At 41.4% G+C, this 25,585-nt stretch overlaps 1 protein-coding gene across 1 annotated transcript in view; it reads right to left on the bottom strand.

The window, feature by feature from the left end:
* Positions 1 to 25,585, bottom strand: part of LOC124717053 (eIF-2-alpha kinase activator GCN1) — a 265,579-nt gene that overhangs the window by 34,260 nt on the left and 205,734 nt on the right. Inside the window, exons 26-32 of the mRNA XM_047243734.1 lie at positions 15,534 to 15,729; positions 15,317 to 15,456; positions 15,092 to 15,240; positions 5,469 to 5,580; positions 5,023 to 5,238; positions 4,302 to 4,628; positions 3,028 to 3,273 (exon numbers count right to left, since the gene is read on the bottom strand). Of these exons, the coding sequence (XP_047099690.1) occupies positions 3,028 to 3,273; positions 4,302 to 4,628; positions 5,023 to 5,238; positions 5,469 to 5,580; positions 15,092 to 15,240; positions 15,317 to 15,456; positions 15,534 to 15,729 (1,386 nt within the window). The remainder of the gene's footprint in view (positions 1 to 3,027; positions 3,274 to 4,301; positions 4,629 to 5,022; positions 5,239 to 5,468; positions 5,581 to 15,091; positions 15,241 to 15,316; positions 15,457 to 15,533; positions 15,730 to 25,585) is intronic.

Genomic DNA, 25,585 nt, shown 5'->3' with positions numbered 1-25,585 from the left:
AATTTGTGATACCATATGTGAATGTAAAGAATGTGACTAATTTTAACAGCAGGTACTATGTTGAAATCATGCTCTGTTGAGTAGTATTCTTTTAAGGAATTAACTGTTTAACAATGAAGAGGTGAATGATTGAAATGGGAAGAAAATTTAGTCCTTTGCACAAAGATTGTCTCAAAAATACATAAACCTAAACAGAAAAATAAATTTAAAAAATTACGTTACTTGACGCCTAGGAATACCAGCAATGAGCAGAGAGAGAGAGAGAGAGAGAGAGAGAGAGAGAGAGAGAGAGAGAGAGAGTGTGTGTGTGTGTGTGTGTGTGTGTGTGTGTGTGTAACAGTAACAGCATTTAGGGGAAAAAAGATGATCAGCACTTATCACGACCTGCAATCAAGGGTGGATAACTAGCTAAAATTGTAAGGGTATGGGCAAGTATGCCTTTACAATGGCATCCTGTTATTCTCTTAAGTGATTTGTGTGAACCACAAAAAAATTAAATATTGGATGCTTAGATGTGGATCTGAACTCTGCTCTTTGCGAGTGAACACTGAACACCTCAACCACTGCTCACTTTCATCAGTGTCTTTAGAAGGATGGTTTCCTATGTTAATTGGACACAAGATAAAACCTAAGTGGCTACATTATTTTGGAAGCCCTACACTAATGAGCACTATAAGATATTTCTATTAAGTCTGCACTTTTATAGGTAGAATAATTACGGTAAGGGAAAGTAATAAGGTATTGGTTTCTGAAAATCACTAATTCAGATTCTGAACAAGTGAATTTTCCTTACAAAGGAATGGTAAGCTATTTGCCTTTTCATGGTATTACATAATTTGACTGAATGTAAAGCAGGCAGGTATGATCCATATTTTAAAGATTGTGTTATTTTAATAATGCTAACAGGTGATATGTAACAAATACATATTTTGGTTTCTCGGGAATTTCACTGTCGAATTTAATTGGTAGCTGTTTCACTAAAAGCAAAAGGTCGATAAGAGAATAGAAGAAAATTGCTTTCAATGCAAAGGGACAAGTAACAATACCAAATATACAGGGCGTTTCAAAAAGAAAGAGCAGATTTCAAACATTTATTTCTCAAAAACTACAAATGATAGAAACACAATTCAAACGTTTCTTGTCAGAGAAAGGTTCAAAGTTTTTCAATGGTCCGCGCAGAAGTTCCATGCAAATCCGCAGTGGCGCTGGCGTTTGTTTGTAGGAAAATGGCGACGACACCACAGGAACGATCATTTTGTGTGCTGCAATTTGCAAAGTTAGAGTCCATTGTTGGTGTGCAACGTGCATTCCGCCGTCAATTCAACAAACAGCCGCCTCGTCATAAGCAAATTTATGAGTGGCATCACAGATTCGTAGAAGATGGTTGCATCTGCAAGCGAAAAAGCACGGGTCGTCCACGCACATCGGATGAAAATGTCGAGCGTGTCCGCGCAGCTTACGAAAGGAGCCCTAGAAAATCCACGGCACGGGCAAGTCACGAACTAAACATGTCTAAAACAACGGTATGGCGCGTTCTGAGTAACCGTCTGCACATGAAGCCGTACAAACTGCAGTTATTGCAAGCATTGCGTCCTGACGACCACAACAAAAGGTTCGAATTTTCAACTGCAATTCTACAGGACATGGAAGAGGACAATTTTGCCGAACGATTAATTTTTTCAGATGAATCAACGTTTCACATTTCTGGTAAAGTTAATCGGCATAACGTACGAATTTGGGCGAGTGAAACTCCGAGGGACGTTATTCAACATGAAAGAGACTCACCAAAGGTTAACGTCTTTTGTGCAATTTCGGTAAACAAAGTTTATGGACCTTTCTTTTTAATGGAGAAAACTATCACAGGAACCATTTACCTGGACATGTTAGAAAACTGGCTATTTCCTCAACTTCAGGAAGATTCAAATCACTTCATCTTCATGCAAGATGGCGCCCCACCACACTTCTCTGAACCTGTACGACGGTACCTAAATAACACCATTCCAGGACGGTGGATTGGAAGAGCAGGAGCACAAGATCAATGTCATCGTCTGTGGCCTCCCAGGTCACCAGACCTTACTCCCTGCGATTTTTATTTGTGGGGGTACATAAAGGACTGTGTTTATGTCCCACCTATGCCCGCTACTCTTCAAGAGGTACGACATCGAATTGTTGCGGCCGTGAATTCGGTAACTAAAGACCAGTTGCGTCGTGTGTGGCAAGAAATGAGATACCGGTTTGATATTTGTCGTGTAACAAATGGTGCTCATATTGAGGTACAGTTTTGATATTTGTTGTGTAACATTTGGTACTCATATTGAGTGAAGGACCGTTGGAATTGTGTTTCTATCATTTGTAGTTTTTGAGAAATAAATGTTTGAAATCTGCTCTTTCTTTTTGAAACGCCCTGTATAGTCCTTTATAATGAAATATTAGAAACCTTTGACCATATACACAAATGGAAACAGATTTTAACATTTTTTTCTTTAAAAGTAAACTAGTCTTTTCTTTTGTAAGCATGTTGTTATAAGAGAAGAGAAATTACAATGGAGAAGTGCTTGCAAAACTGCAATGATTCACAAGCAACTTGAGCTGCAAAATTATGGAAGTTATCAGTTTCTTGTCATTTAGTCTGAATCTTCAGTTGTAAAAAAAAATAAATAAATAAATAAAAAGATAAAAGCATCGATATGGCCCCCTCCCCTTTCCTCCTCCCACCAAAACAATGTTTCTGAGCTTTGTGTGTATAAGTTCTCTTTTCAGTTCATTTAGCATTCTTACAATCATACAGGATTAGACTACCATCAGCAGTCTATCCACTTCATTTATTAAACTGACCTTTCTTAATCAGTTTATAACAATGTTAAGTAATGCCTTTGCCAGGAATCTGTCATGGCAGCACTTCTTCACCATTTGTTAATAACAATTTTTATAAAGTTATCCTAGATCTTTGACTCTTACAAAAATAATTAGTGTTTACATACTTTGACACACAAATCATATTTACCATTATTTTACAAATGCACTAACCTGAGCTTCCTGTGGTGTACCCTGAGCGGCAGAAAGAGCAGAGAGCAGTGCTGGAAGAATTTTGTTCAGGTACTTTGTAAGAGCTTCACCAGCAACAGAAGCCAATATCGACAAAGCCTTGGTATTCACCCGAGGTGGCGCTATCAGCTGGGGAACCAGATAAGGTAGCACAACTCTTGATTTAATTGCCATAACCTGACGTAATCCATCTAAAGTAGATTCAGCGATCTTTGGATCAGGGCTATTCTGTAGAAAATAAAGAAAAAAAAAACAGCAGTCAAAATCACTGTAGATTAATCTGCTGGAAGGTGGATGACACTGATAAGCACAAAACAAAATAGGTATACCCATGAAATTTCTCATTGGTAACAGATACACCTACCTTTACATACAGCACAAAATTTTGCACATGGCATTTATTTACAAAGCTTGTCAGCTGTAACAAAGAAACACTGATCAACAAACTACAACAGATTTATAATTAAACCACATATCAACTACATAATGAAAAATCTGGCTGGGCATTTAACAGGACATCTCCAATTTCACATACATAGTCTCTCAGTGAATATTTTAAAGTTGAGGGACCTATCTATACCTACGCAATGTTTATGGTGTTTGTAGCTACAGTTCTGACAATAACACATTTTACAGTATTTACCAATTCACATATCAAACAAAACCTACTTTTGTTACATTGAAGGAGCTAATTTGTACCCCCCCCCCCCCCCCCTCTTCATCCTCACTCACCATGCCTTAAATGTTGTTGCTTTCTACTATCCAATACTTCACCCATAACACTTTAAATCATCATATTATACAGCAGACTCCTCAGTCTATGACCTACTTGGAATTGAAATGTGTCTACTTAAAATGAGTTGTCAGCTGTTTCCATCATTTAAATATATGGTGTTACTTAACAAACTTATTTGGTTCAAGAGTTTTTTTACATAAAAAATGACAACCACTGTAAAGGAGAGACACCCCACGCTAACTTCTCAAATGTCTTTTGTATACCTCATGGACTTGAAAGAATTGGATGGTTAGAATATTTTGTTTTTCTTCTAAATCTGAGACCACAATAAACCCAGTCATTTCTCTGTATCTCAAATGTAAATACCTTTCAATAACAATGAACACAACCACAAAAACAGCTACAATAAGTCACACATCTGACTGAGTTATTGCTAAATGGTGAACACAATGATATCAAATACTGAAAAGCTATGAAAATACCAAGAATTCAAAAGAATATGCCTCAACAGGAAACTCACCAATTGATTCAACATTGCAGGCAGAATGTCATCCAATGCTCGAACTCCAACAGTTGAATGAAGACTGTCAAATGTTTTTGCAGCTGCCTGCCTTACTTCAGGTAGAGGATCACAAAGAGCCTTACGGACAGTAGGAACAAGACTATTCACAAATGTCAGAACCATGTCTCTACTGGTAGAGGCCATTATTTCAGAAAGACCAATGCACACTCCTTGTCGCTGGTCTGGTTGATCCGACTCGAGGCCTTTTTCTAAAATTGGTATTATTTCCGGAAGTACACGCTCTCCAAGCTTCCGTACCAAATCTCCCAGAGTTCTCGCAGCAACCTGTAAATTGCAGGGATGTCAGTGAAAGTGATTTTTTGAAATAACAAAAGAGTCTTTTTAGATAGCACGCACATTAAGGACAGAGGACACACTTCAGTTGTATTATTACTTTTACACTGGTTTTTGAAGTCATTTACAATGTGTGCCCGAAGTGTTAAAACAATGAAAAACAATAGAGAAGACTATATTAGTGCCTCTACAAATTTTTTACTAATTCCTTGTATTGATACGTTTCATGGCAGTTACATAAGTAGATACAATTCCAATAAAACCATTATTTACTTCAAATATCAAATTTGTAACTCGTGCTATCGAGTGGCAATAAAAGTCTTGTATCAACATAACAGAAGCAGTGACATCTACTTTGAAAAATTAAAAACAGCAGGAAACATACCTGTCTCTTATCGTAGCTTGTACTTGCAAGACATCCAAGCAGCAAGCTGAAAAGGGTTGGCAATATTTCTCGTAGCGTACGGGGTGTGTTTGTCACCACAACTTTCCACACATGCAAGGCAGCTTGTCTTACCATAAGAGCTACATCTGACCTTCCCATGTAAAGGCCAGCCAAAACACGATTACGTCGACCACCACCAAGAGCTTCAATAATTGCCTGATGAAACAGAAAACAGCAGTAAAAAAACTAGTTTTACAAATACATCATTACAAATAACCAAGCCATTTAAAGAGTTTATATATTTCCAGTACTTAATTAAAATACTCAGATGACCAATATATTTAGAGACAATGTAAGTATTACAGATAGCATTCATTATTTGTGGGTCAACCACAGGTATAACTCAGCATTGCTATGAACTGGAAATTAGCTGCATAACAACTTACTTGGTGTGACTGTTCTGTACCAAAATTGTCATCTTCATCTGCAGTTTCTGTACTCATTTTTCCAGAGACTCCTGATATTCTATAAAGCAGGTCCCCCAACAGCTGCACAGAGCTGAAAAATAATTTGCTGTTCAGTTAAAACCAAACAATGGAAACTCCAGGTAGGTATACCAACAATGTAAGAAAAGACAGATTGTTATTTAACATAAAGACAATATTCTAAGTTGCATTCAGGCACAATTAAAGGACACACACACACACACACACACACACACACACACACACACACACACATACACACACATGGCCTTCACTGGAAATAGAGAAACAGACACCATTCATACACGCAAGCAAGCACACCTCCGCAGATATGACCGGCAACTCTGGCCAGAATGCAACTATCATGTGGGATGGAAGCAGCAATCTGGAGGGAGTGGGGAAGGAATAAAAGTGTCCAGGGGGCAGGGGGGGGGGGGGCACTGTATGGCAGAGAGAGCGCAGGGAATAGGATGCCAACAGGTGCAGTGTTAGGAGGTTGGGGCAGGGAGGTGCAGAAAAAGGAGAGGAGCAGGGAAAGATGGGCTAGTGCATTGGCACAGGGTGGCAAACACAGAGGGTGGGAGATGAGATTCTGGAGGAGGTGATAGGACAGAGAGGATGGAAACTGATGGGTGGAGGGTGTGGGAATAGTGTGTTACCGTCGGTTGAGGCTGAGATAATTACAGGAGCAGAGAATGTGTTGTAAGGATAATTCCCATCTACACAGGTCAGAAAAGCTGGTGGTGGAGGAGAGGATCCACATAGCTTGGGTAGTGAAGCAGCCACTGAAATCAGGCATGTTATGTTCAGCTGCATGTTGGGCCACAGAGTGGTCCACTTCACTCTTGGTCACAGTTTGGCAGTGGCCGTTCATCCTGCTCGACAGCTGGTGGTAGTCACACCAATATAAAAGTTGAGCAATGATTGCGGCTGAGCTGATAAATGATATGGCTGCTTTCAAAGTGGACCAGTCCCTGACAGGATAGGATAAACCTGCCACAGGACTGGAATGGGAAGTGGTGGGTGGGTAGATTGGGCAGGACCAGCACCTGGATCTTCTACAGGGATATGTTCCTTGTCGAAATGGACTGGGATTGGGATTGGGAGTGGCATAGGGATGGACTAGGATGTTATTGAGGATGGGTGGGCAACAGAACAACGCTTTAGGAGGGGTGGGAAGGATCTCAGGTAGGTTGTCCCTCATTTCAGGCATGATGATAGGATATCAAGGCCCTGGCGAAAGATGGGGTTCAGTCCAGGGTGGTAGTGAGTGATGAAGGGGGGCACTCCTTTGTGGCTGGTTCTTGGGGGTGGTGGGAGGATTGGGGCTGTGAGGGGAAATGTCATGGGAGGTCTGATTGCAGACTATGTCTGGGAGATAGTGCCCGTCTGTGAAGGCCTTGGTGAGACCCTCAGCATACTGGGCAAGAGCATTCCTGTCACTGCAGATACACCACCCTGGGTGGCCAGGCTGTGTTGCTGTCAAAGGGATGTCAGCTGTCAAAATACACTTACCGGTGGTGGTTGGTGGGTTTAATGTGGACAGAGGTACAAATGGACCAATCAGAGGAGGAGGAGGTCAATGTCTAGGAAGGTGGGTTGAGGAGGATGAGAGAGAAGATGTTGAAGTTGTGAAGGAATGAAGGTAGGGTGTCTTGGCCCTGAGTCCAGATCATGAAAATATCATCAGTGGGCCTGAATCAGACTATGGGTTTGGGATTGTGGGAGGTTAGGAAGGTCTCCTCTGTATGGCCGTTAAACAGTTTGGAATAGAAGGGTGCCATGCAGGGTGTCCATGGCAGTGCTGCTGATTTGTTTGTGTATCTTCCTTTAAAGGAAAAGTAGTTGTGGGTAGGGTAAAGTTAGTGAGGTGTATGAGGAATGAGGTAGTGGGTTTGGAGTCTGGGGGACAATGGGAGAGGTAGTGTTAAATGGCAGTAAGACGTTGGGCCTGAGGGATGTTGACGAGTACAGATCCAGGAGGTAAAGGGGTGGGGATGGTGGAGAGTCAGTGAAGGAAGTTTACTGCTTAGTTAGATGATTATAATTGCAGGTTCACACACTTAACATCACAGATTGATGGAGCTCTCATGAAATGACAAATTCATTAAACCAAATTGATAACAAGCTAGTCACTTAAAATCAACTCTCATGTACAGGCTTACATTTATCCCTTCATGCACAAAACAAAGCCACTTTTACATGAGCAACTTTCTTTTCCCAATCTGTTATTCATGACAAGTGAATCTACTATAGCTACTGACACACTATTCTTTTACAGGTTTTCATCCATTGTGAGTGGTCGATTTCGTTCACGTGTCAGGAACGATACTGCAAGTGCTGTGAGAGTTTTCTGAAGGGCAGATTGGCACCCAAATGGGTAATGTGAGGCTACGAGAGACATCTTTCTTACAAAAAGTATGACCAAAGCAAAATTCGTAGTGGATGTTCTTGACAAAGTGAAATTCTTCACACTGATGAGAACTGGAAGAATAGGAAAACTGTCATCCAAAATTTCCTGACATCAACATTTATTTGCTTGAAAAAATATAGACATACAAACGCCTCGAACAATTTTTAGGAGGTAGGAAATACTACCTTTTTACTTTATATCCTGTGAACTCTTATCTTTTTAAGTGCCAAATAACACTGAAAATTACTTCTCTCATTCAATAGATCTGACGTTTTCATTTCTGAATCTGTTTTCATTAAAAAAATTATTTGAATTCTGATTTATACTGAGTACATGCTAATTTTTTGTCGAGATATTGTAAAACCTAAGTACCTTTTCACTTTCAGAATTCAGTAGGAAAAACAAGTCCTCATTCAACCTTTGCAATGAGCGATAAAAAAGAAGCAAACAATAATATGATTACTAAGACAAGACAGCGGTAAATTTATAGAAGTAGATGGTGAAAATACGTTAACTTCTGAGATTAGGAGAAAATGCTCAAGTCCTCTACCACTGAGCATGTACAGTCTACAGTGTACTAGGACACAAGAACTCTATTCTTGGCTCAGTAAATATATATATCATCGAAGACACTGTCCAACGGTTTGCGGTAGGTTTTCACACATGCATGCAATGTGCAACCCCCCCCCCCCCCCCCCCCATAACATAAATAAACAGTCTATTTTGATCACAAAGTTTTTGTTAAAATTGGCTTAAAACTATGTCCATGTTCTGTACCATTAAAATACAGCTACATAAACAAGAGTCTACAACAGTTAGGGTACTGTAGATGACTATTCACTCCCATAAAAAAATGAATGAGCCAGCCACCCTGAGAACACATTAAAATTTCCTGCTTAGTAATTTAAATAGGTCATAAAACACAGAATTTTAAATTAAGCTTCACATTTGCCTCATTGTTACCTACGAGACAGAGAACATCACTTGGTGGACTGGTTGCTGTCTTTTTCCCTGATATAATACACCTGCAGGTAGTGTGTGGAGTACTGAAACCTGAACACAACAAACAATGGACAATGGTCTACTCGCTGGAGGGGGAATCCTGTGTGACTAGACAGTGAGCTGTGTTATAATTACTTTTCTGATCTCAGTGGCTACGATGAGACACATTATAACTAGATTGTTGAAATGAGTGTCCGGTTTGTTATTGCCTGATTCGAATAACTGTTTCTCCCATACAGGCATAATCTTGAAGATCAACAGGACAATGTCCCAAAATGTGTTCCATGCACACATCCTTAACTGCTCCATCCACAGTCCCATTTCTCTTAATTCCATTGTGATGTGTCTTACCCAGTGGAAGCACATCATATAACAAGATATTAACGAGTAAATAAATGAAAGCTGCTTCCTGAAGTAAATTATTTACAAATGAAAATTTGGTTGGTATTTTGAGTTTCAACAAAGAAAGCAACTAATGATTAAGCGATCAAAAGCCAAAATGAGTAAAAAAATGTTCAAGCCCAGGTTCACTTCGAATGTTCTGCACTTAGTAACATAATTAGCAGAAAGGCTTGGCCAGATAGAATGATACATGGATGCATGGCATGTGGCCTTGAGCTGCAATGGCCAGGCCGGGTCGGTGAAATGCTCGTTACTGCATGGTGTCAGTCACAGAATATGGATTGACATGCCAGCCATCAGCTTGCCAGAGATGAGGTGTTACGAAATACAGATTCCCCACTGGCCAGTGGCTGTGTGCTCCTGCTGGCACAATTGACTGCTGTGTGGTGATAGGTAACACTGTCAAGCTGCACTTCACCTACAAGCTGCTAATGAGGTTTCAGTCACTTCCAGAGTATGACAGCTGTGACGCAGTCACTATGGCCAGCTGCTCTGCCTTGCTGCTGTGCACCCCAACCATCTGGTCCAACCTGAGCCATACCGGCAGGCCATGTTCTGTCTGTTCAGACCTTCAGTTGGCATAAGGCCAAAGTCTGAAGAACTGAAGTCACTGCCCTAAGCTCGATAGAGATTAGAAGTTAAACAATGCACAGTGACTGTCCGATATTGGTTCCTAGAGAGTGCCCCAATGGATAGGCTGCGGATGCAACTGTATTGTCGCTCAGAGACCTAACAGGAATGACTAGTTGGATAACTAAGACGGAACTGGTGCTCAGGGGTTAAACACTGGCCTACATACTGTCACAGTGCGGATTATGGCGTTAGTTGCTGGCGGGTACTTGATATGACGTAGGAAAATAGTGCACATGATTGCAGTGATATGATTGTGGAAGCACGCTCTGCTGGTAGCAGACACACTGCCTCTTATAGTGGCTGCCACAGGTGCCATGGACTACAGATCGGCGTGCTGTTCTTGTCCAGAACATCTACCAACATGTAAGATGGGCATGGACCATTGTTTGGTTTGCAGGTGCTTGTGTCTGGTGTGGCAGACGATGCCTCATGTGCAGCCACTCATGGAATGTGAGTGTGTTGAAGGTTCGGAAGGTCTGGTAGTTGCTGCCTTGTAGGAGGGAGACAGCGTTTTGGACCCTGGTATCCAACAGGATGACATCTGCTTCCTGTTTCTCTGCAGGCAGAGAAGAGTATCCTTGAGTGTCTTTACTTGATTGTCAAATAGGTATAATTTCTGTATAGTCTGAAGGGTACTTAGGGAGCATCAGTATCCAGAGAGTTGAATGGTTTGCATGCTGACACTTGTTGATGGCCCAGCACTGAAATCTGCAGCAATTTGCAGAAGGGTTGCACATCTGTCATGTTGAACAATTCTCTTCAGTCACTGTTGGGCCCGTTGCTGCAGGATCTTTTTCTGGTCACAGTGATGTCGCAGATTTGATGCTTTACCACATTCCTGATATCCACGGTACACTCGTGAACTGGTTGTACAGGAAAATCTCCACTTTATCGCTACCTCGGAGATGCTGTGTCCCATCACTTGTGTGCCGACTATAACACCAAATTCAAACTCACTTGAATGTTGATAACCTGCCACTGTAGCTGCAATAACAGACCTAACAACTCCGCCAGACATTTGTTGTCTTATATAAGTGTTGCTGTCCACAGTGCCATATTCTGCCTGTTTACATATCTCTGTATTTGAATGTGCATGCTATACCAGTTTATTTGGCACTTCAGTGTAAATTACCTTAATTAATTTTAATAATCTATAAAGTTGAGGCACTGTATATTATCTTTACCATATAGGTTGCACCTGGTGATATGGCTTTGGCCCATGAAACTGGTTGTGTATCAATAAAACAGCAATCTTACCAGCTGTCAGCAGAATTCTTCTTATCATCATCCCTTCCAACAGCTGCAGATGCCCAGAATATAAAAATACTTTTTATCATAGTGTGTTCAATACTGTTCTATCAACGTACAGTACAGACCATAATAAATGCACCCCTTACAGATATAATTCATATTTTGACCACTTTGATCATGGCAGACTAAAGCAGCACATCAGTGACCGTCTTACATGATCAGAAAGGAATAGGATCACTGTGACCTTGCCATTGTAGCCCAAACTCTACTTCAGTGTGATTCCTAACATCAAGCACAATGAGTGGCAACATCCCATACTGTTGGAGCCACATAAGCTGACAAATTCTCAGCAGCACATCTTCTAGGATTGTTCAAATCAAACAATGGAAAATCTAGGACGGAATAATGACAATTCATTCTCTCTCTCTCTCTCTCTCTCTCTCTCTCTCTCTCTCTCTCACTCATGCAAACATAACTCACACATATACGATCACGGTTTCTGGCTGCCTGGGCCAGAGCGCATGATGGAAGAAGCAGCAGCAGGAGGAGGAGACTAGCATTTAACAACCTGTTGACAAAGTGTGCTAAATGCAAGTCCAGCGTGCTAAGCACTGCAGCACCTTGCTTGGTATGGGAGAAGCAATCTAGGGGTTGGAGGTAAGGAGGAGGCTGGGGGAGGGGGGGGGGGGATAGCAGGGTAGGAGTGGGGGATGGTAAAATGCTGCTTATGAGAGCATATAGGGTCGAGGTGGAGAGAGAGAGAGTAGGGCAACTATGTGCAGTTGGGAGGTTGGATTGTGGGTGAAGGAGGTGGGACAGCAGCAAAGGAGAGAAATAAAAATACTATGGATTTGTTGATGGAACAGAGAGCTGTGTAATGCTGGAATGGGAACAGGGAGGGGGCCGGATGGATGAGGACAGTGACTAACGAGGGTTGAGGCCAGGAGGGTTACGGGAACATAGGATGTACTGCAGAGAGAGTTCCCAGCTGCGCAATTCAGAAAATCTGGTGTCGGTAGGAAGGATCCATATGGCACAGGCTGTGAAGCAGTCATTGAAATGAAGGATATCATGTTTGGCACCGTGTTCTGCAACGGCTGGTCCACTTGTTTCTTGACCACACTTTGTCCGTGGCCATTCATGTGGACAGATAGCTTGTTGGTTGTCATGCCCACATAGAATGCAGCACATTGGTTGCAGCTTAGCTCATAAATCACATGACTGGTTTCACAGGTAGACCTGCTTTTGATGGGATAGGTGACGTTAGTGACTGCACTGGAATAGGTGGTGGTGGTGGTGGTGTTGGAGGTGGTGGTGGTGGTGGTGGTGGGAGGATGTATGGGACAGGTCTTACACCTAGGTCTATTCAGGGACATGAGCCATGAGGCAAGGGGGGTTGGGAGTAGGAGTTACGTAGGGATGGACGAGGATACTGCGTAGGGTCGGCGGGTGGCAGAATACCATTGTGGGAACAGTGGGAAGGTTGTGTGTTGGACATTCCTCATTTCAGGGCACAATGAGAGGTTGTCGAAACCCAGGCGGATAATGTGCTTCACTTGCTTAAGTCCAGGGTGGTACTGAGTCATGAGGGGAATGCTCCTCTGTTGCCAGATTCCACTCTTAACTCAGTACCACCCGGGACCGGAGCAACTGATTACAATCTCTGCCAGGGTTTTGACCACCTTTTGTCGTGCCCTGAAATGAGAAATGTCCTGCCCACTATCCTTCCCACCCCTCCCACAGTGTTATTCTGCCATCCACTGAACCTGCACAATATACTTGTCCATCCTTATAAAACCCCTGCTCCCAACCTTTTAACTCATACCTCATACCCCTGTAATTGACCTAAGTGCAAGACCTGTCCCGTATATCATCCCACCACCGCCTACTCCAGTCTGGTCACAATCACCACTTATCCCGTCAAAGGCAGGGCTACCTATGAAACCAGTCATGTGATTTACAAGCTAAGCTGCAACCACTGTGCTGAATTGTACTTGGGCATGACAACCAACAAGCTTTCTGTCCATATGAATGGCCACCGACAAACTGTGGCCAAGAAACAAGTTGCTGAGCATGTTGTCAAACATGATATCCTTCATTTCAATGCCTGCTTCACAGCCTGTGCCATATGGGTCCTTCCCCTGTCCTCACCCATCCAGCCCCTTCCCTGTTCCCATCATTTCAGTGCTACACAGCCGTCATTTTACCATCACACTCAGTCTTTTACTTCTCCCTTTTTCCACTACTCCCCCCCCCCCCCCCCCACACTCCCCACCTCTCCCCTGCACTCCGTCTAACCTGCAGCACTTCACTATCTCTCCCCCTCCCTGTCGCAGCCTCCTCCTTACCACTTACACCCACCCAGTTGTTACTCCCATTATGCACTGGTGCTGCTGCTCACAGTGTGGTTCCAGCTACCTGAGACTGCAGTCGTGTGTGTGAGTTACGTTCATGTGTGTGAGTGTGTATGTCTACGTCTATTGTTGACAAAGGCCTTAATGACCAAAAGCTTTATTTGTGACAGTCTTTTTGTTGTGCCTATCTGCGACTCAGCATCTCACTATAAGGTGAGTAGCAACTATCCTATTCATAATATTTTTATACAGTGTCTTTCACTATTTATAACAGTCTGCAAACATTGCAGTAACTTTTCATTATGTTTACTGTAGAAATCGCACAGTTTTGAAGTGAAGAAGTCATAGAGCCATGTTCAGAGCACATTTTCATACAGAAAGGAAGGTCACTGAAGGCTGTTTGATAGAGAGCAGAAAAGTGAAAATCCGAGGGTGCAATATCAGATGAATATGGTGAGTTCGGAAGGACTTCCTGACGCAAATCTTACATAGTATTTTCTGTCAGTCTACCAAAATGCAGGCTGGCATTATTGTGGAGCAGCATCAGTTCATGCACATTCCTGTTCAAATGTCAGAAGTGATGGTTACACTTCAAGGAAGCTATTAGTAGTACATCATACCATACCTGTTCCACCAGATGCATGCATGTTTTTGTACAGGGGGTTGCTGCTTTGTCTGGGCTCAACCATTCATTTCTTTTCCTTATGTTAGCATAAAGACACCACTTCTCATCACCAGAAATGATACAGGACAGGAATGGTGACAGTTCATCACATCTGCCAGGTATTTCTGTACACTGATTTTGATCATGTGGATTAATGTGTTTAAATGATCTTCATCAAACCCCTGAAGGTCTTCCTGAATGTGGAGAGTCACTAACGTCAAAATAATCCTCATTAAAATGAGAAAATAATTTTCTTGCCATAATCCATCCAGTGACAATATCCCCATTCAAGGCACAAATGTTTCTGGGGGCCTCCACTTTGTCACTCCCCTACTGAACTTAAAGAGAAGAATATGTTGGAAATGTTGCAATTTCTCCACTTGGCACTCCACTCACTAACTCCAAATAATATGTAACATCAAATAGTAACAATGAACTACAAATAAAAAAATGACAACCAATACATAAACCCATAGCAACTGGAATACCAACTGCAAAACAAAAATGCTATGAACTTATGCACCAACTTTATAACTGGAAACTTCTTACAAATCTGGATGCTAAGCACTAAGGACATGGAAGACAATTTGATGTGCTTTCAAGGTGTAATACAGATACCGCTTTATTGTCAGCATATAAATACATCCTGATTGTAGAATGAGTCCGTGAAACCCCAATCACTAGATGGAACAGGATTATTCAAAAGGACCAGATTGTGGGTGGAAAGCAAATGCTGAGTCAATGACTCATACCACTAAGAACCTATACTACATGTAACAAAAAAATTGAACACTTAACTTTAATTTTCCATTCTTCATTGATAACACTGGGTAATAGGAACTATCTCAGTAGGTGAAAAACAAACCTGTAACGAATTCTCCAGTTGTCATCAAACAACCCTTTTTCAAGTTCTGGCAACAGTAGCATTATGGCTGTGTCAGCATACAGATTAACAATTCTTTGCCCTGCCTTTAATGCTGTGTCTCTGACATATTCATTTTCATCTGCCAGAGCCTGAAACAATGTGTGTTCAGTAAAAATGATAAATAGAATAATGACAGCAGCAAGGAGTAATTTAACGGCAACTTACCTTAAGAATAGGATTAATTATTTGCCCTATGTATGGAGTAAATTCATTAGTGAAGACTACAGGCATATAAATAAACATCATTATGTAACCATCTTTCACATGTGGAGCGATATCAGTTCTTTCAGCTGTGCTTATTATTTCTGTAACAGAGTAATAATAATGTAAATAATTCGTAAATGTATACAGGTTGATTTGACAGTGGCTTTATCTGACATACCAGGCATTAATTTATGAAGTTTCTCAACTCCCAGACCACCAACAACTTCACTAAGGCCCTGAGCTGCACCAGAGCGGTCCACTGAGCTTGATTCTGATGTTAATGTCTGCATAAGCCATGGGAGCAGATCTTCAAAGCTTGATTCTCCCATACCTCGTACCATGGCACCAAGAGCTCTTGCTGATACACTACGAACCTAAATACAAAAAGAATTAAGCTTGTAATGTATTAGGATACAATTCACCTTCATAATGAAGCAAAAAAATTATAATTATGTGAAATGGTCTGAGTGTGCTTCAAAACAATCTGTGTGATGGACCAGGAAGCAGTTTATGAAGTTCTGATATAAATCAGGTGTCCCTCTAACATTAAGTCCTACATTGATATTAAGAATGTACTTTCTTTTTAGCACTAAAATTGGGGGAAATACCACAGTCTCCCATAAGTCCAACCCCTCGTCCAAGTTGTGGGAGATGGGCAACGGCACAAAGTAGGGGATTGCCTTTAGGGGCGATGTACAGCGGGGACTTCGTGTGCCCCAGGACCGCTACGGTAGCTGAGATGGCCCTATGGGAACCCTGAAACGTGACGGCTAACGGGGCTCTGGTGAAGCTGCGATAGGCCTAGCAAGCCAGTAGTGGATAAATCAACTGCTTTTAAAAAGGGAACATGCCTCGGATCACGGAACGGATTTAAAGGAAACCGACCAAGCAATGGAAAAGGATTACGAGATGGTTTACGGCTGGGCACCTTAAACGTAAGGACTCTAACTGGGAAGTTAGAAGAAATTGTAGAAATGATGGAAAGGAGGAAATTGGACATCTTGGGACTTGCTGAGACTAGGTGGAGAGGAGTTGGTGAAAAACCACTTAGTAAAGGATGTAAATTGTACTGGATAGGGAATGAGAGGGGAAGAAATGGAGTGACAATAGTGGTCAGAGAGGGTCTGCAGGAGGAGGTGGAAGATATCAATGATCGAATGATAAAAGCCAGAGTACGGGGAAAGGAAAAAGCATTGAAATCATCCAAGCATATGCCCCACAGGTGGGGTGTACAAAAAAGGAGAAGGAGGAATTTGGAAGATGACATGCAAAAGCAGCTAAATGGAGGAAATCAGATTATAATAGGGGACCTCAATGCACATGTTGGCACAGACAGGAAAGGATTCGAGGAGATAATGGGACCAGAGGGCTGGGGGAACCGAAATAGAGAAGGAAAATTGTTGCTGGAATTCTGCAAGAGGAATGGGCTGGCGATCGCAAATTCCTGGTACAAGAAGAGGAGTAGTCACAAAATAACTTGGTACAGTGGGGACTGGTCCCAAACTTCAGTAGTAGACTATGAACTAGTGGATAGGCAGATGATGAGCAGCCTCACAGATGTTAAGGTCATACCATCTGAGGCCTTAGACAGTGACCATCGGCTGTTGGTAGCCACCCTGAGAGAGAAAAAAGATAGGAGGGCAACAGATATACAGGAGAAAAGGTTGAAGACATGGATGCTGAAAGAGGATGAACGGAGGACCCAGTACCAGACACTGATCAGGAAGAAGCTGCCAAAGGAAGATCAGAGAACAGTGGAAGAAGAATGGGGCGATTTTAAGAGGGCTCTAGTTGAGGCAGCTGAGACTGTGCGGAAGAACTAGCACAAAGAGGAGAAGTAGGGAAACCCCATGGTGGAACAACATATGTAAAGAGGCAGTACTTCGAAAGAACAAAGCCTTCAGAGAATGGTTCCAGACCCGAACAGAGGAAGCTAGGGTAAAATATAAGGAAAGCAAGAAAGCGGCACAGACCATAGTAAGGGCGGAGAAGAAGAAGTGGATGGAAAAATGGACAAGAATGTTAGAAGAGGACAGTGAAGGGAACAAAAAAGTACTTTACACCATGGTAAGAAATAAGAGGAACGACAGAAGCGAGTGCCTGAGAGTCATGGATAATAATGGAAGAGTTGTGGAGGAAATGCATGAGCTCAAAAAGATTTGGAAGGAGTACTTTGAAGATCTGTTGAATGCCGCCAAGCGGGTAACTAACAGCGATGGAGAGCCTAAGGCAGCAGACGATTATAATAGTGGGGAAATTGATGATCTAACTTGGAATGAAGTGGAAGAAGCCATAAAGAGGATGAAAGGGGGCAAGGCACCAGGTTGGGACGAAGTAACAGTGGATATGATACGAGCAGCAGGAGAAGTAGGAACCCAGTGGCTATACAGAGTGCTGAGGGTGGTGTGGAAGGAGAACAGAATTCCTGAGGATTGGAAGAAAGGAATTATAGTCCCGATCTTCAAGAAAGGGGATAAAAGGAGATGTGAGAACTACAGAGGAATCACCCTGCTATGCCACTGTGGAAAAATCTATGAAAAGATGCTGGAGAAGAGAATAAGAAGCAGTATTGAAAGTAAACTGCAAGAGGAGCAGTACGGTTTCAGACTGGGAAGATCAACAACGGACCTCATATTTGCGGTAAGGCAACTGCAGGAAAGGCACTATGAGTACGGGAAGGACTTAATCATGGCCTTTTTGGATGTTGAGAAGGCGTATGACAGTATCTGTAGGGACAAGCTCTGGGATGTGCTGAACGCAAAAGGGATAGATGAAGAGATAACACGAAAAGTCAGAAAAATGTATGAGGGAAGTGAGAGTTGTGTGAAAGTGGGGAGGGAACGTACTGCATGGTTCAAGCTGGAAAATGGGCTGCGACAGGGAAGCGCACTTTCGCCTTTATTGTTTATTATTGTTATGGATGAAATCCTACAGCAAGTATCAGATGCTATTGGAGATCATAAAATGAAAGCAGTGCTTTTTGCTGATGACCTGATGTTATGGGGAAATTGCGTGAAGGAGGTGCAAGAGCAGTTAGATGCATGGGAGGCAACGGCAGCACAATATGGAATGCATTTCTCTGCAAAGAAAAGTGAAATAATCGTCACAACAAGGAAGAAGAATAGGCCAAATGTGGATATAACTTGTGGAGGGGAAAAACTACAAGTGGTAGAGAACTTCAAGTACCTGGGAAGCGTGATTGAAAGTAAGGGGGGAAACGCAATGGAAATAAATGAAAGGTGCAGAAAAGCAGGGCAGTTCTACAAATGCATTAGGGGGCTTATTTGGAGCAAGGAGGTGCCACAGAAATCCAAGGGAATTATATACCGAACCTACTTTGTCCCCATATTGACATACGGAAGTGAGACATGGGTAATGCACAAAAGCGACAAAAGTAGAATACAGGCTAGTGAAATGAAGTTCCAGAGGAGCAGGTTGGGTGTAACAAGACGAGACAGATTGCGAAATTTGTATGTGAGGGAAAGACTAAAGGAGGAACCAGTACAGGACAGGATAGAAAAATCAAGACTGCAGTGGTATGGACACATGAAGAGAATGGATGAGGGAAGAATTCCAAAGAGGATGTTTGATCTGCAGCTGGAGGGGAAGAGGCCCAGAGGAAGACCAAGAGATAGATGGGTGAAGGGAGTGAAGGAATGTGTGATGAGAAGAGGAGAGAACTGGACGAAGGTGGAAGAGGGGGAATGGTGGAAAGACAGAACACGATGGAGAGGCTTGTGTTCCCGACAGACCCAGCCAGTGGCTGGAAACTGTCCAAGATGATGATGATGACCATAGTTAAAACACACAATATACTCAAGAATAAATCCAGTTGGTAGCTAAGTGATATTTGGACTCTTCTCAGAGAGGCAGTCCACTTAAGACACACTGTTACAATCACAAAGAGACAAAGACAGCCAGCCAGTGCTTTTCAGCAAGAGGCACAGCTCCCAGTATTACCAATAAAAAACACTAGTAATTGATAATACTCCTACTTTTGAGGACAATACAGTCTCTCTTCAAGGAGTATCGTGGACTGAAGGTAAAGGAGAATTAGTATATAAGATCTTGTGAACACTGAGGCAATTAGAGACAGAGTATAAACTCAGATCTATGAAAGTTGTGGAAGAAAATTAGCTGTAGCCATTTCAAATGAACCTACCTGACATTTGCCTTAAGCAATTTAAAGAAACTATGGAAATATGGACAGCTGAAAGCACTGCCCTCCTGAATGTGAGTCTAGTGTCTTATAAAGTCTATCACTTACCCTGGCAACAGAGGAACTGATTGAAGAGGGTTTGAAAAGAGGTAGAAGGTGATGGGGGCAGATAACACTTACTTTAAGTTGACAGAGAACTATTTATTATTATGAAGAAGAAGAGAGGCAAAGATAAAGGAAATAATATTGGAGACAGAGTGAGGTATAAGATGGTTCATTAGTAAGTGCAGTGCAACTTTTGAGAATGATCATAGATCATGAGAGGTAAAGATGAATTAAAGAGGAAGATTAATGGACGATGGAAAGAATAATGCAATTAAGAAATAGGTAATATAAGAAATGAGGGAAGTGAGATGGGGAAAGACAGAAAGAAGGAAAAATACTATGTCCTTTACGGAGGAAGGGAGGCTTTGCATGATAGGTTGGAGGTACTGGGCCATCAGAACTGCAATAAGTTTTGTTGCAATGATGATTGCTGCAACAGTGGGACCTAACAGGGCAGTGTGACTTAATTTGGATGTGGAAATGAAAGTCAGGGCTTTCAGTGGGTATCTAGAGCAGAGTGGGATATGGATAAGATGTTTCACTAATTGAGTCAAATCCAGGGTATTGAGGTGTTGGGCTGAGGTCAAGGGTGCATTACATAACCCAGGTGGTTAGCAGTGCAGCTGACTGGGAGTTGAGTACATACCAGTTTGCAATTGTGACTCCAACTGGGCAGGATCAATGTAACCGTGGAGCGCTGTAATATATACAAGCATATGTAATAAAGTGAGAGTTTGGTTGTTGTTGTTGTTGTTGTTGTTGTGGTCTTCAGTCCTGAGACTGGTTTGATGCAGCTCTCCATGCTACTCTATCCTGTGCAAGCTTCTTCATCTCCCAGTACTTACTGCAACCTACATCCTTCTGAATCTGCTTACTGTATTCATCTCTTAGTCTTACTCTACGATTTTTACCCTCCACGCTGCCCTCCAATGCTAAATTTGTGATCCCTTGATGCCTCAAAACATGTCCTACCAACCGATCCCTTCTTCTAGTCGAGTTGTGCCACAAACATCTCTTCTCTCCAATCCTATTCAATACCTCCTCATTAGTTACGTGATCTACCCACCTTATCTGCAGCATTCTTCTGTAGCACCACATTTCGAAAGCTTCTATTCTCTTCTTATCCAAACTAGTTATCGTCCATGTTTCACTTCCATACATGGCTACACTCCATACAAATACTTTCAGAAACGACTTCCTGACACTTAAATCTATACTCGATGTTAACAAATTTCTCTTCTTCAGAAACGATTTCCTTGCCATTGCCAGTCTACATTTTATATCCTCTCTACTTCGACCATCATCAGTTATTTTACTCCCTAAATAGAAAAACTCCTTTACTACTTTAAGTGTCTCATTTCCTAATCTAAATCCCTCAGGATCACCCGATTTAATTTGACTACATTCCATTATCCTCGTTTTGCTTTTGTTGGTGTTCATCTTATATGCTCCTTTCAAGACACTGTTCAACTGCTCTTCAAAGTCCTTTGCTGTCTCTGACAGAATGACAATGTCATCGGCGAACCTCAAAGTTTTTATTTCTTTTTAATACCTACTCCAAATTTTTTTTTGTTTCCTTTACTGCTTGCTCAATATACAGATTGAATAACATTGGGGAGAGGCTACAACCCTGTCTCACTCCTTTCCCAACCACTGCTTCCCTTTCATGCCCCTCAACTCTTATAACTGCCATCTGGTTTCTGTACAAATTGTAAATAGCCTTTCGCTCCCTGTATTTTACCCCTGCCACCTTTAGAATTTGAAAGAGAGTATTCCAGTTAACATTGTCAAAAGCTTTCTCTAAGTCTACAAATGCTAGAAACGTAGGTTTGCCTTTTCTTAATCTTTCTTCTAAGATAAGTCGCAAGGTTAGTATTGCCTCACGTGTTCCAACATTTCTACGGAATCCAAACTGATCTTCACCGAGGTCCGCTTCTACCAATTTTTCCATTCGTCTGTAAAGAATTCGCGTTAGTGTTTTGCAGCTGTGACTTATTAAACTGATAGTTCGGTAATTTTCACATCTGTCAACACCTGCTTTCTTTGGGATTGGAATTATTATATTCTTCTTGAAGTCTGAGGGTATTTCGCCTGTCTCATACATCGTGCTCACCAGATGGTAGAGTTTTGTCATGACTGGCTCTCCCAAGGCCATCAGTAGTTCTAATGGAATGTTGTCTACTCCCGGGGCCTTGTTTCGACTCAGGTCTTTCAGTGCTCTGTCAAACTCTTCACGCAGTATCTTATCTCCCATTTCGTCTTCATCTACATCCTCTTCCATTTCCATAATATTGTCCTCAAGATCTATCAAAAATGCCTAAGGAGTTGACAGTTATGAGAACTTCCAAGAAAATATGAATATTTGCCAAAAGAAATGTCCCATGGGATGGTGGTGGTGTATTTGTAGCTGTAGAAAAGGATCTTAAATTAAGACAAATCAAATCTGCATGAAAAATGGTGTGGGTACGTGCACTAATCACAAATGGAATAAAAGTTGCATTTAGACCCTTCTATCGGCCAGCAACCTCAGATGCAGAAGTAACTGATAACTTAGAGGGTAAACACCATTCCCTGTTAATTATGTATCCAAGCTGTGATGTACAGTGCCATTAGAATTTAAGTTTCTGTTTCAAAGTGATGTAAATAAAGAATCACCACTCAGATTGACATCATATTTGAACAGAATATTATTGAAGAAAGGTGAAAAAAAAAATTAATGAAAATTTTACCAGTAGACAGAATTGTAAGTGCAGAATATGCAAAACAAAAGAAGTGGAGTACACGGTTGTTTTTCAGTTTGTGGCTGAGACACAGCATGATTGTCTTAATGCAGAACTGTGTGCTGCTGGTAAAATTCTTTTACAAGAACAGTGATTGTGCACCAGTAGCTCTGTAGGAGTTCCAAACACTCATGTGTACAAAAAAGCAATGGTCCCATATCTGCCAAAGGCATGGAGAAAATGATTACAAAATTAAATACGACAGGTTCTTTTGAAGTGCAATGTGACAAAGGAAGAAAAGCAGCTGATCCAATGTCTGTCAAAGATGCAGCCACAGCGCTTCAGGAGGAGTCAAGTGGTGATGTGCAAACATGCAGTGCATGGGGAATTGCCCCAACTTTAGATATGTCTGTGAGCACAGAGCATAAAATTCAACTACATACCGTGCATTGCTATCCATACAAAACTATCCATTTTCTGGAGTTGCTTCCTGATGACCTGCCAGTAAGACAAACATTTGCTCTATGACTTCTTTCTCGCATGGAAGTAGACAATAAATGGCCATGAAACATTCTGTGGACAAACGAAGTCCATTTCCATCTCGAATGACATGCCAATGTACAGAATTGGTAAATAAGGTCAAGTTCCCATTCTGCAAATGTAGCTGAGTGGTGTGGGTCGATGGTATTATTTATCATAGGGCCATATTTTTTCAAAGAGATGGTCCGGCACATCGTGTTACCTTTACCATCATTGGTAACCTTATGAGAGTCTTTGGCATACCAATGTCAATCCAATCCTTCAACAGTGTGGATGTGAGCGTAAAATCATTTTTATGCAAGTTGGTACTCCTTCGCTCATGGCACAATCAGTGAAGCAGCTGCTCCAGAGGCATTTTGGAAATGCTGGAGTTATCAGCTGTCATTTCCCTACAGCCTGCTGTCCAGATCACCTGATCTTAATCCGTGTGGCTTTTGGCTGTGGGGTCATCTGAAAGATGCTGTGTTAATGCTCCGACTACAAATGTTGCTGAATTACACTGTGCAACACATTCTGAACGTGACCATTGAGGCACTTCGATCTGTTGTGGAACATGCCATTTCTCAATTTGAACTTGTGGCAGAAAACAGTGGGCAGCATACTGAATCTGTTTTGTACCAGTCTCACAACATTTAAAAAACAATTTCATTGCTGCTCCTTTTATGGTTTTTTGACTCAGGACAAATAAAAACCTATTCTTCCCATCATGCACACTGCACAGTACTGTCGGTTTAATGTACAACTGGCACTATAGCCACCATATTGTGATTCCTCTGTTATTTGTAGCTGAATCCATTTATGTTATGAAACTTAAAGACACTATTTGATGGGAAAACGTTCTTGAAGTTTCTTTTGTTTCCATAATATTACCTCCTTTTTCAACACTATTCTCTCCAAATTTGATGTCACTCTGTGCAGTGGTTCCTTTTTAAAAGCATTCTGAAACTGGAACTTTAATTATAATCAACCTGTGATAATTGGAAGAGACTTAAATCACTCCACAAATTATCAGAGAAAATTACAATTTGACAAGTAGTGGATGAGACAAACTTTCTTGCTAAACATTTACAAAAACTTTTGCTGAAAATTAACTACGACATGTCGACGGCACCCTACCCCTAATGGAAATACACCATGCTTGTGGGAAAGAAATAGATCAAATCTCTTATACTATTTCCACACAGGGATTGTGATCAGTAATCGTGATGCATTTTACGGCAACAATAACGAAAACAATACATAGGGCTAGAAAAGTACACAGAGAAGTTTCGATGTTCAATAAAGTGGGTAAGAAGGAGGTAACCTCACTTCTCCAACATGATTTAGACACATTTGATACAGACAGTGAACATGTATAGTAACTGTGGGTCAAGCTCAAGCAAATAGTCAAACAAAGAATAAATCCACAGAGAGAAAGATGTTATCTGACATATCTTTGTCTGCCAAGAGGCAATGCATGAAACTTTCAGTAACTACTATGGCATATTATTATCACCTAATTTGTTAGATAAATAATTACTAATAATAATAATAATAATAATAATAATAATAATAATAATAATGATTATAATAACAATAAAGCCCGTGGAGGCCCAGGAAAAGAATAGGCCTCCGGTATGTTCTGCCAGTCGTAAAAGGCGACGAAAAGAACAAACCACTAATAGGGCTAACCCCCCTTTTAGTGTGATTAGTCGGTTCAGGACAGAACTAAAGAAGCCTTGGACAAGCGCTGTCATGGTCGGGGATGACGTTTGAACCCCATGCCCGCCCACAATGGTAACAACACTGCTAGCCAACTGGAAAATGATTCAAATCCAAATAGAGGTGTTTTGCAGGATATGCTTCCTGCAACCACCCTAGAAGGAAAACAAAGACAGAGGATGAGATGGTCAGATGAAGTTAATCGACACCTCATGTTCTGTTATTACCAAGCAACAAACCTAGGAACCAACACAACTGGATACAGATCACAAGTATACACAACATTTATTATCAGATACCCAGAATTAAAATTTTTAACAGAACAACGACTAGCTGATCAGATCCGTGTAATAATGAAAAATAACAGGATACCCCAGTCAGAATTAGAAAACATCAAACAACAAGTACAACAAATACTGGAACAAAATAATGTGCAATCAGAAGAAGAAGAAAATACAGTAATGGACTCAAACATCCCAGAGCAAACAAACAAAGAATAACACACATCAATTAAACAATCAGAGGAAAACAAAATCTTAAGACAGCCACCAGAACAAGCACAAATAGAACTCGAAGTAACACACATGTTGGATATATAAGAAAAATTTCAGCTGACATATATGGAATACAAAGACACAAATACAGACATTAGACCATTCTTGCATAGACCGCCAAATAACCCACAAGTCGAAACAACAATAAAGACTATCAACACAATCATACACAACAAAATAAATGAAAACACAACTATGGAAGAGTTACAACTACTGGTTTATATAGGAGCACTCACTAGAATAAATATACACACTAGGCAGAGATCAGAACCAACCAACATACAGAAGAAACCCACAAAACCAGCATGGCAACACAGGCTACAGATCAGAATAGAAAAACTGAGAAAAGACATTGGACAGCTAACACAATTTATAAGAAATGAAATGTCAGAAAAAAAACGAAAAAGGTTAGGTAAAATCTCACAACAAGAAGCGATAGAGTAATTAGGCG

This window comes from Schistocerca piceifrons, chromosome 1 (genome assembly GCF_021461385.2).
Source record: "Schistocerca piceifrons isolate TAMUIC-IGC-003096 chromosome 1, iqSchPice1.1, whole genome shotgun sequence".
Classification (NCBI taxonomy): Eukaryota; Metazoa; Arthropoda; class Insecta; order Orthoptera; family Acrididae; genus Schistocerca; species Schistocerca piceifrons.
The sequence above is the reverse complement of the archived record's forward strand: the minus strand, read 5'-3'. Positions and strand labels throughout refer to the sequence as shown.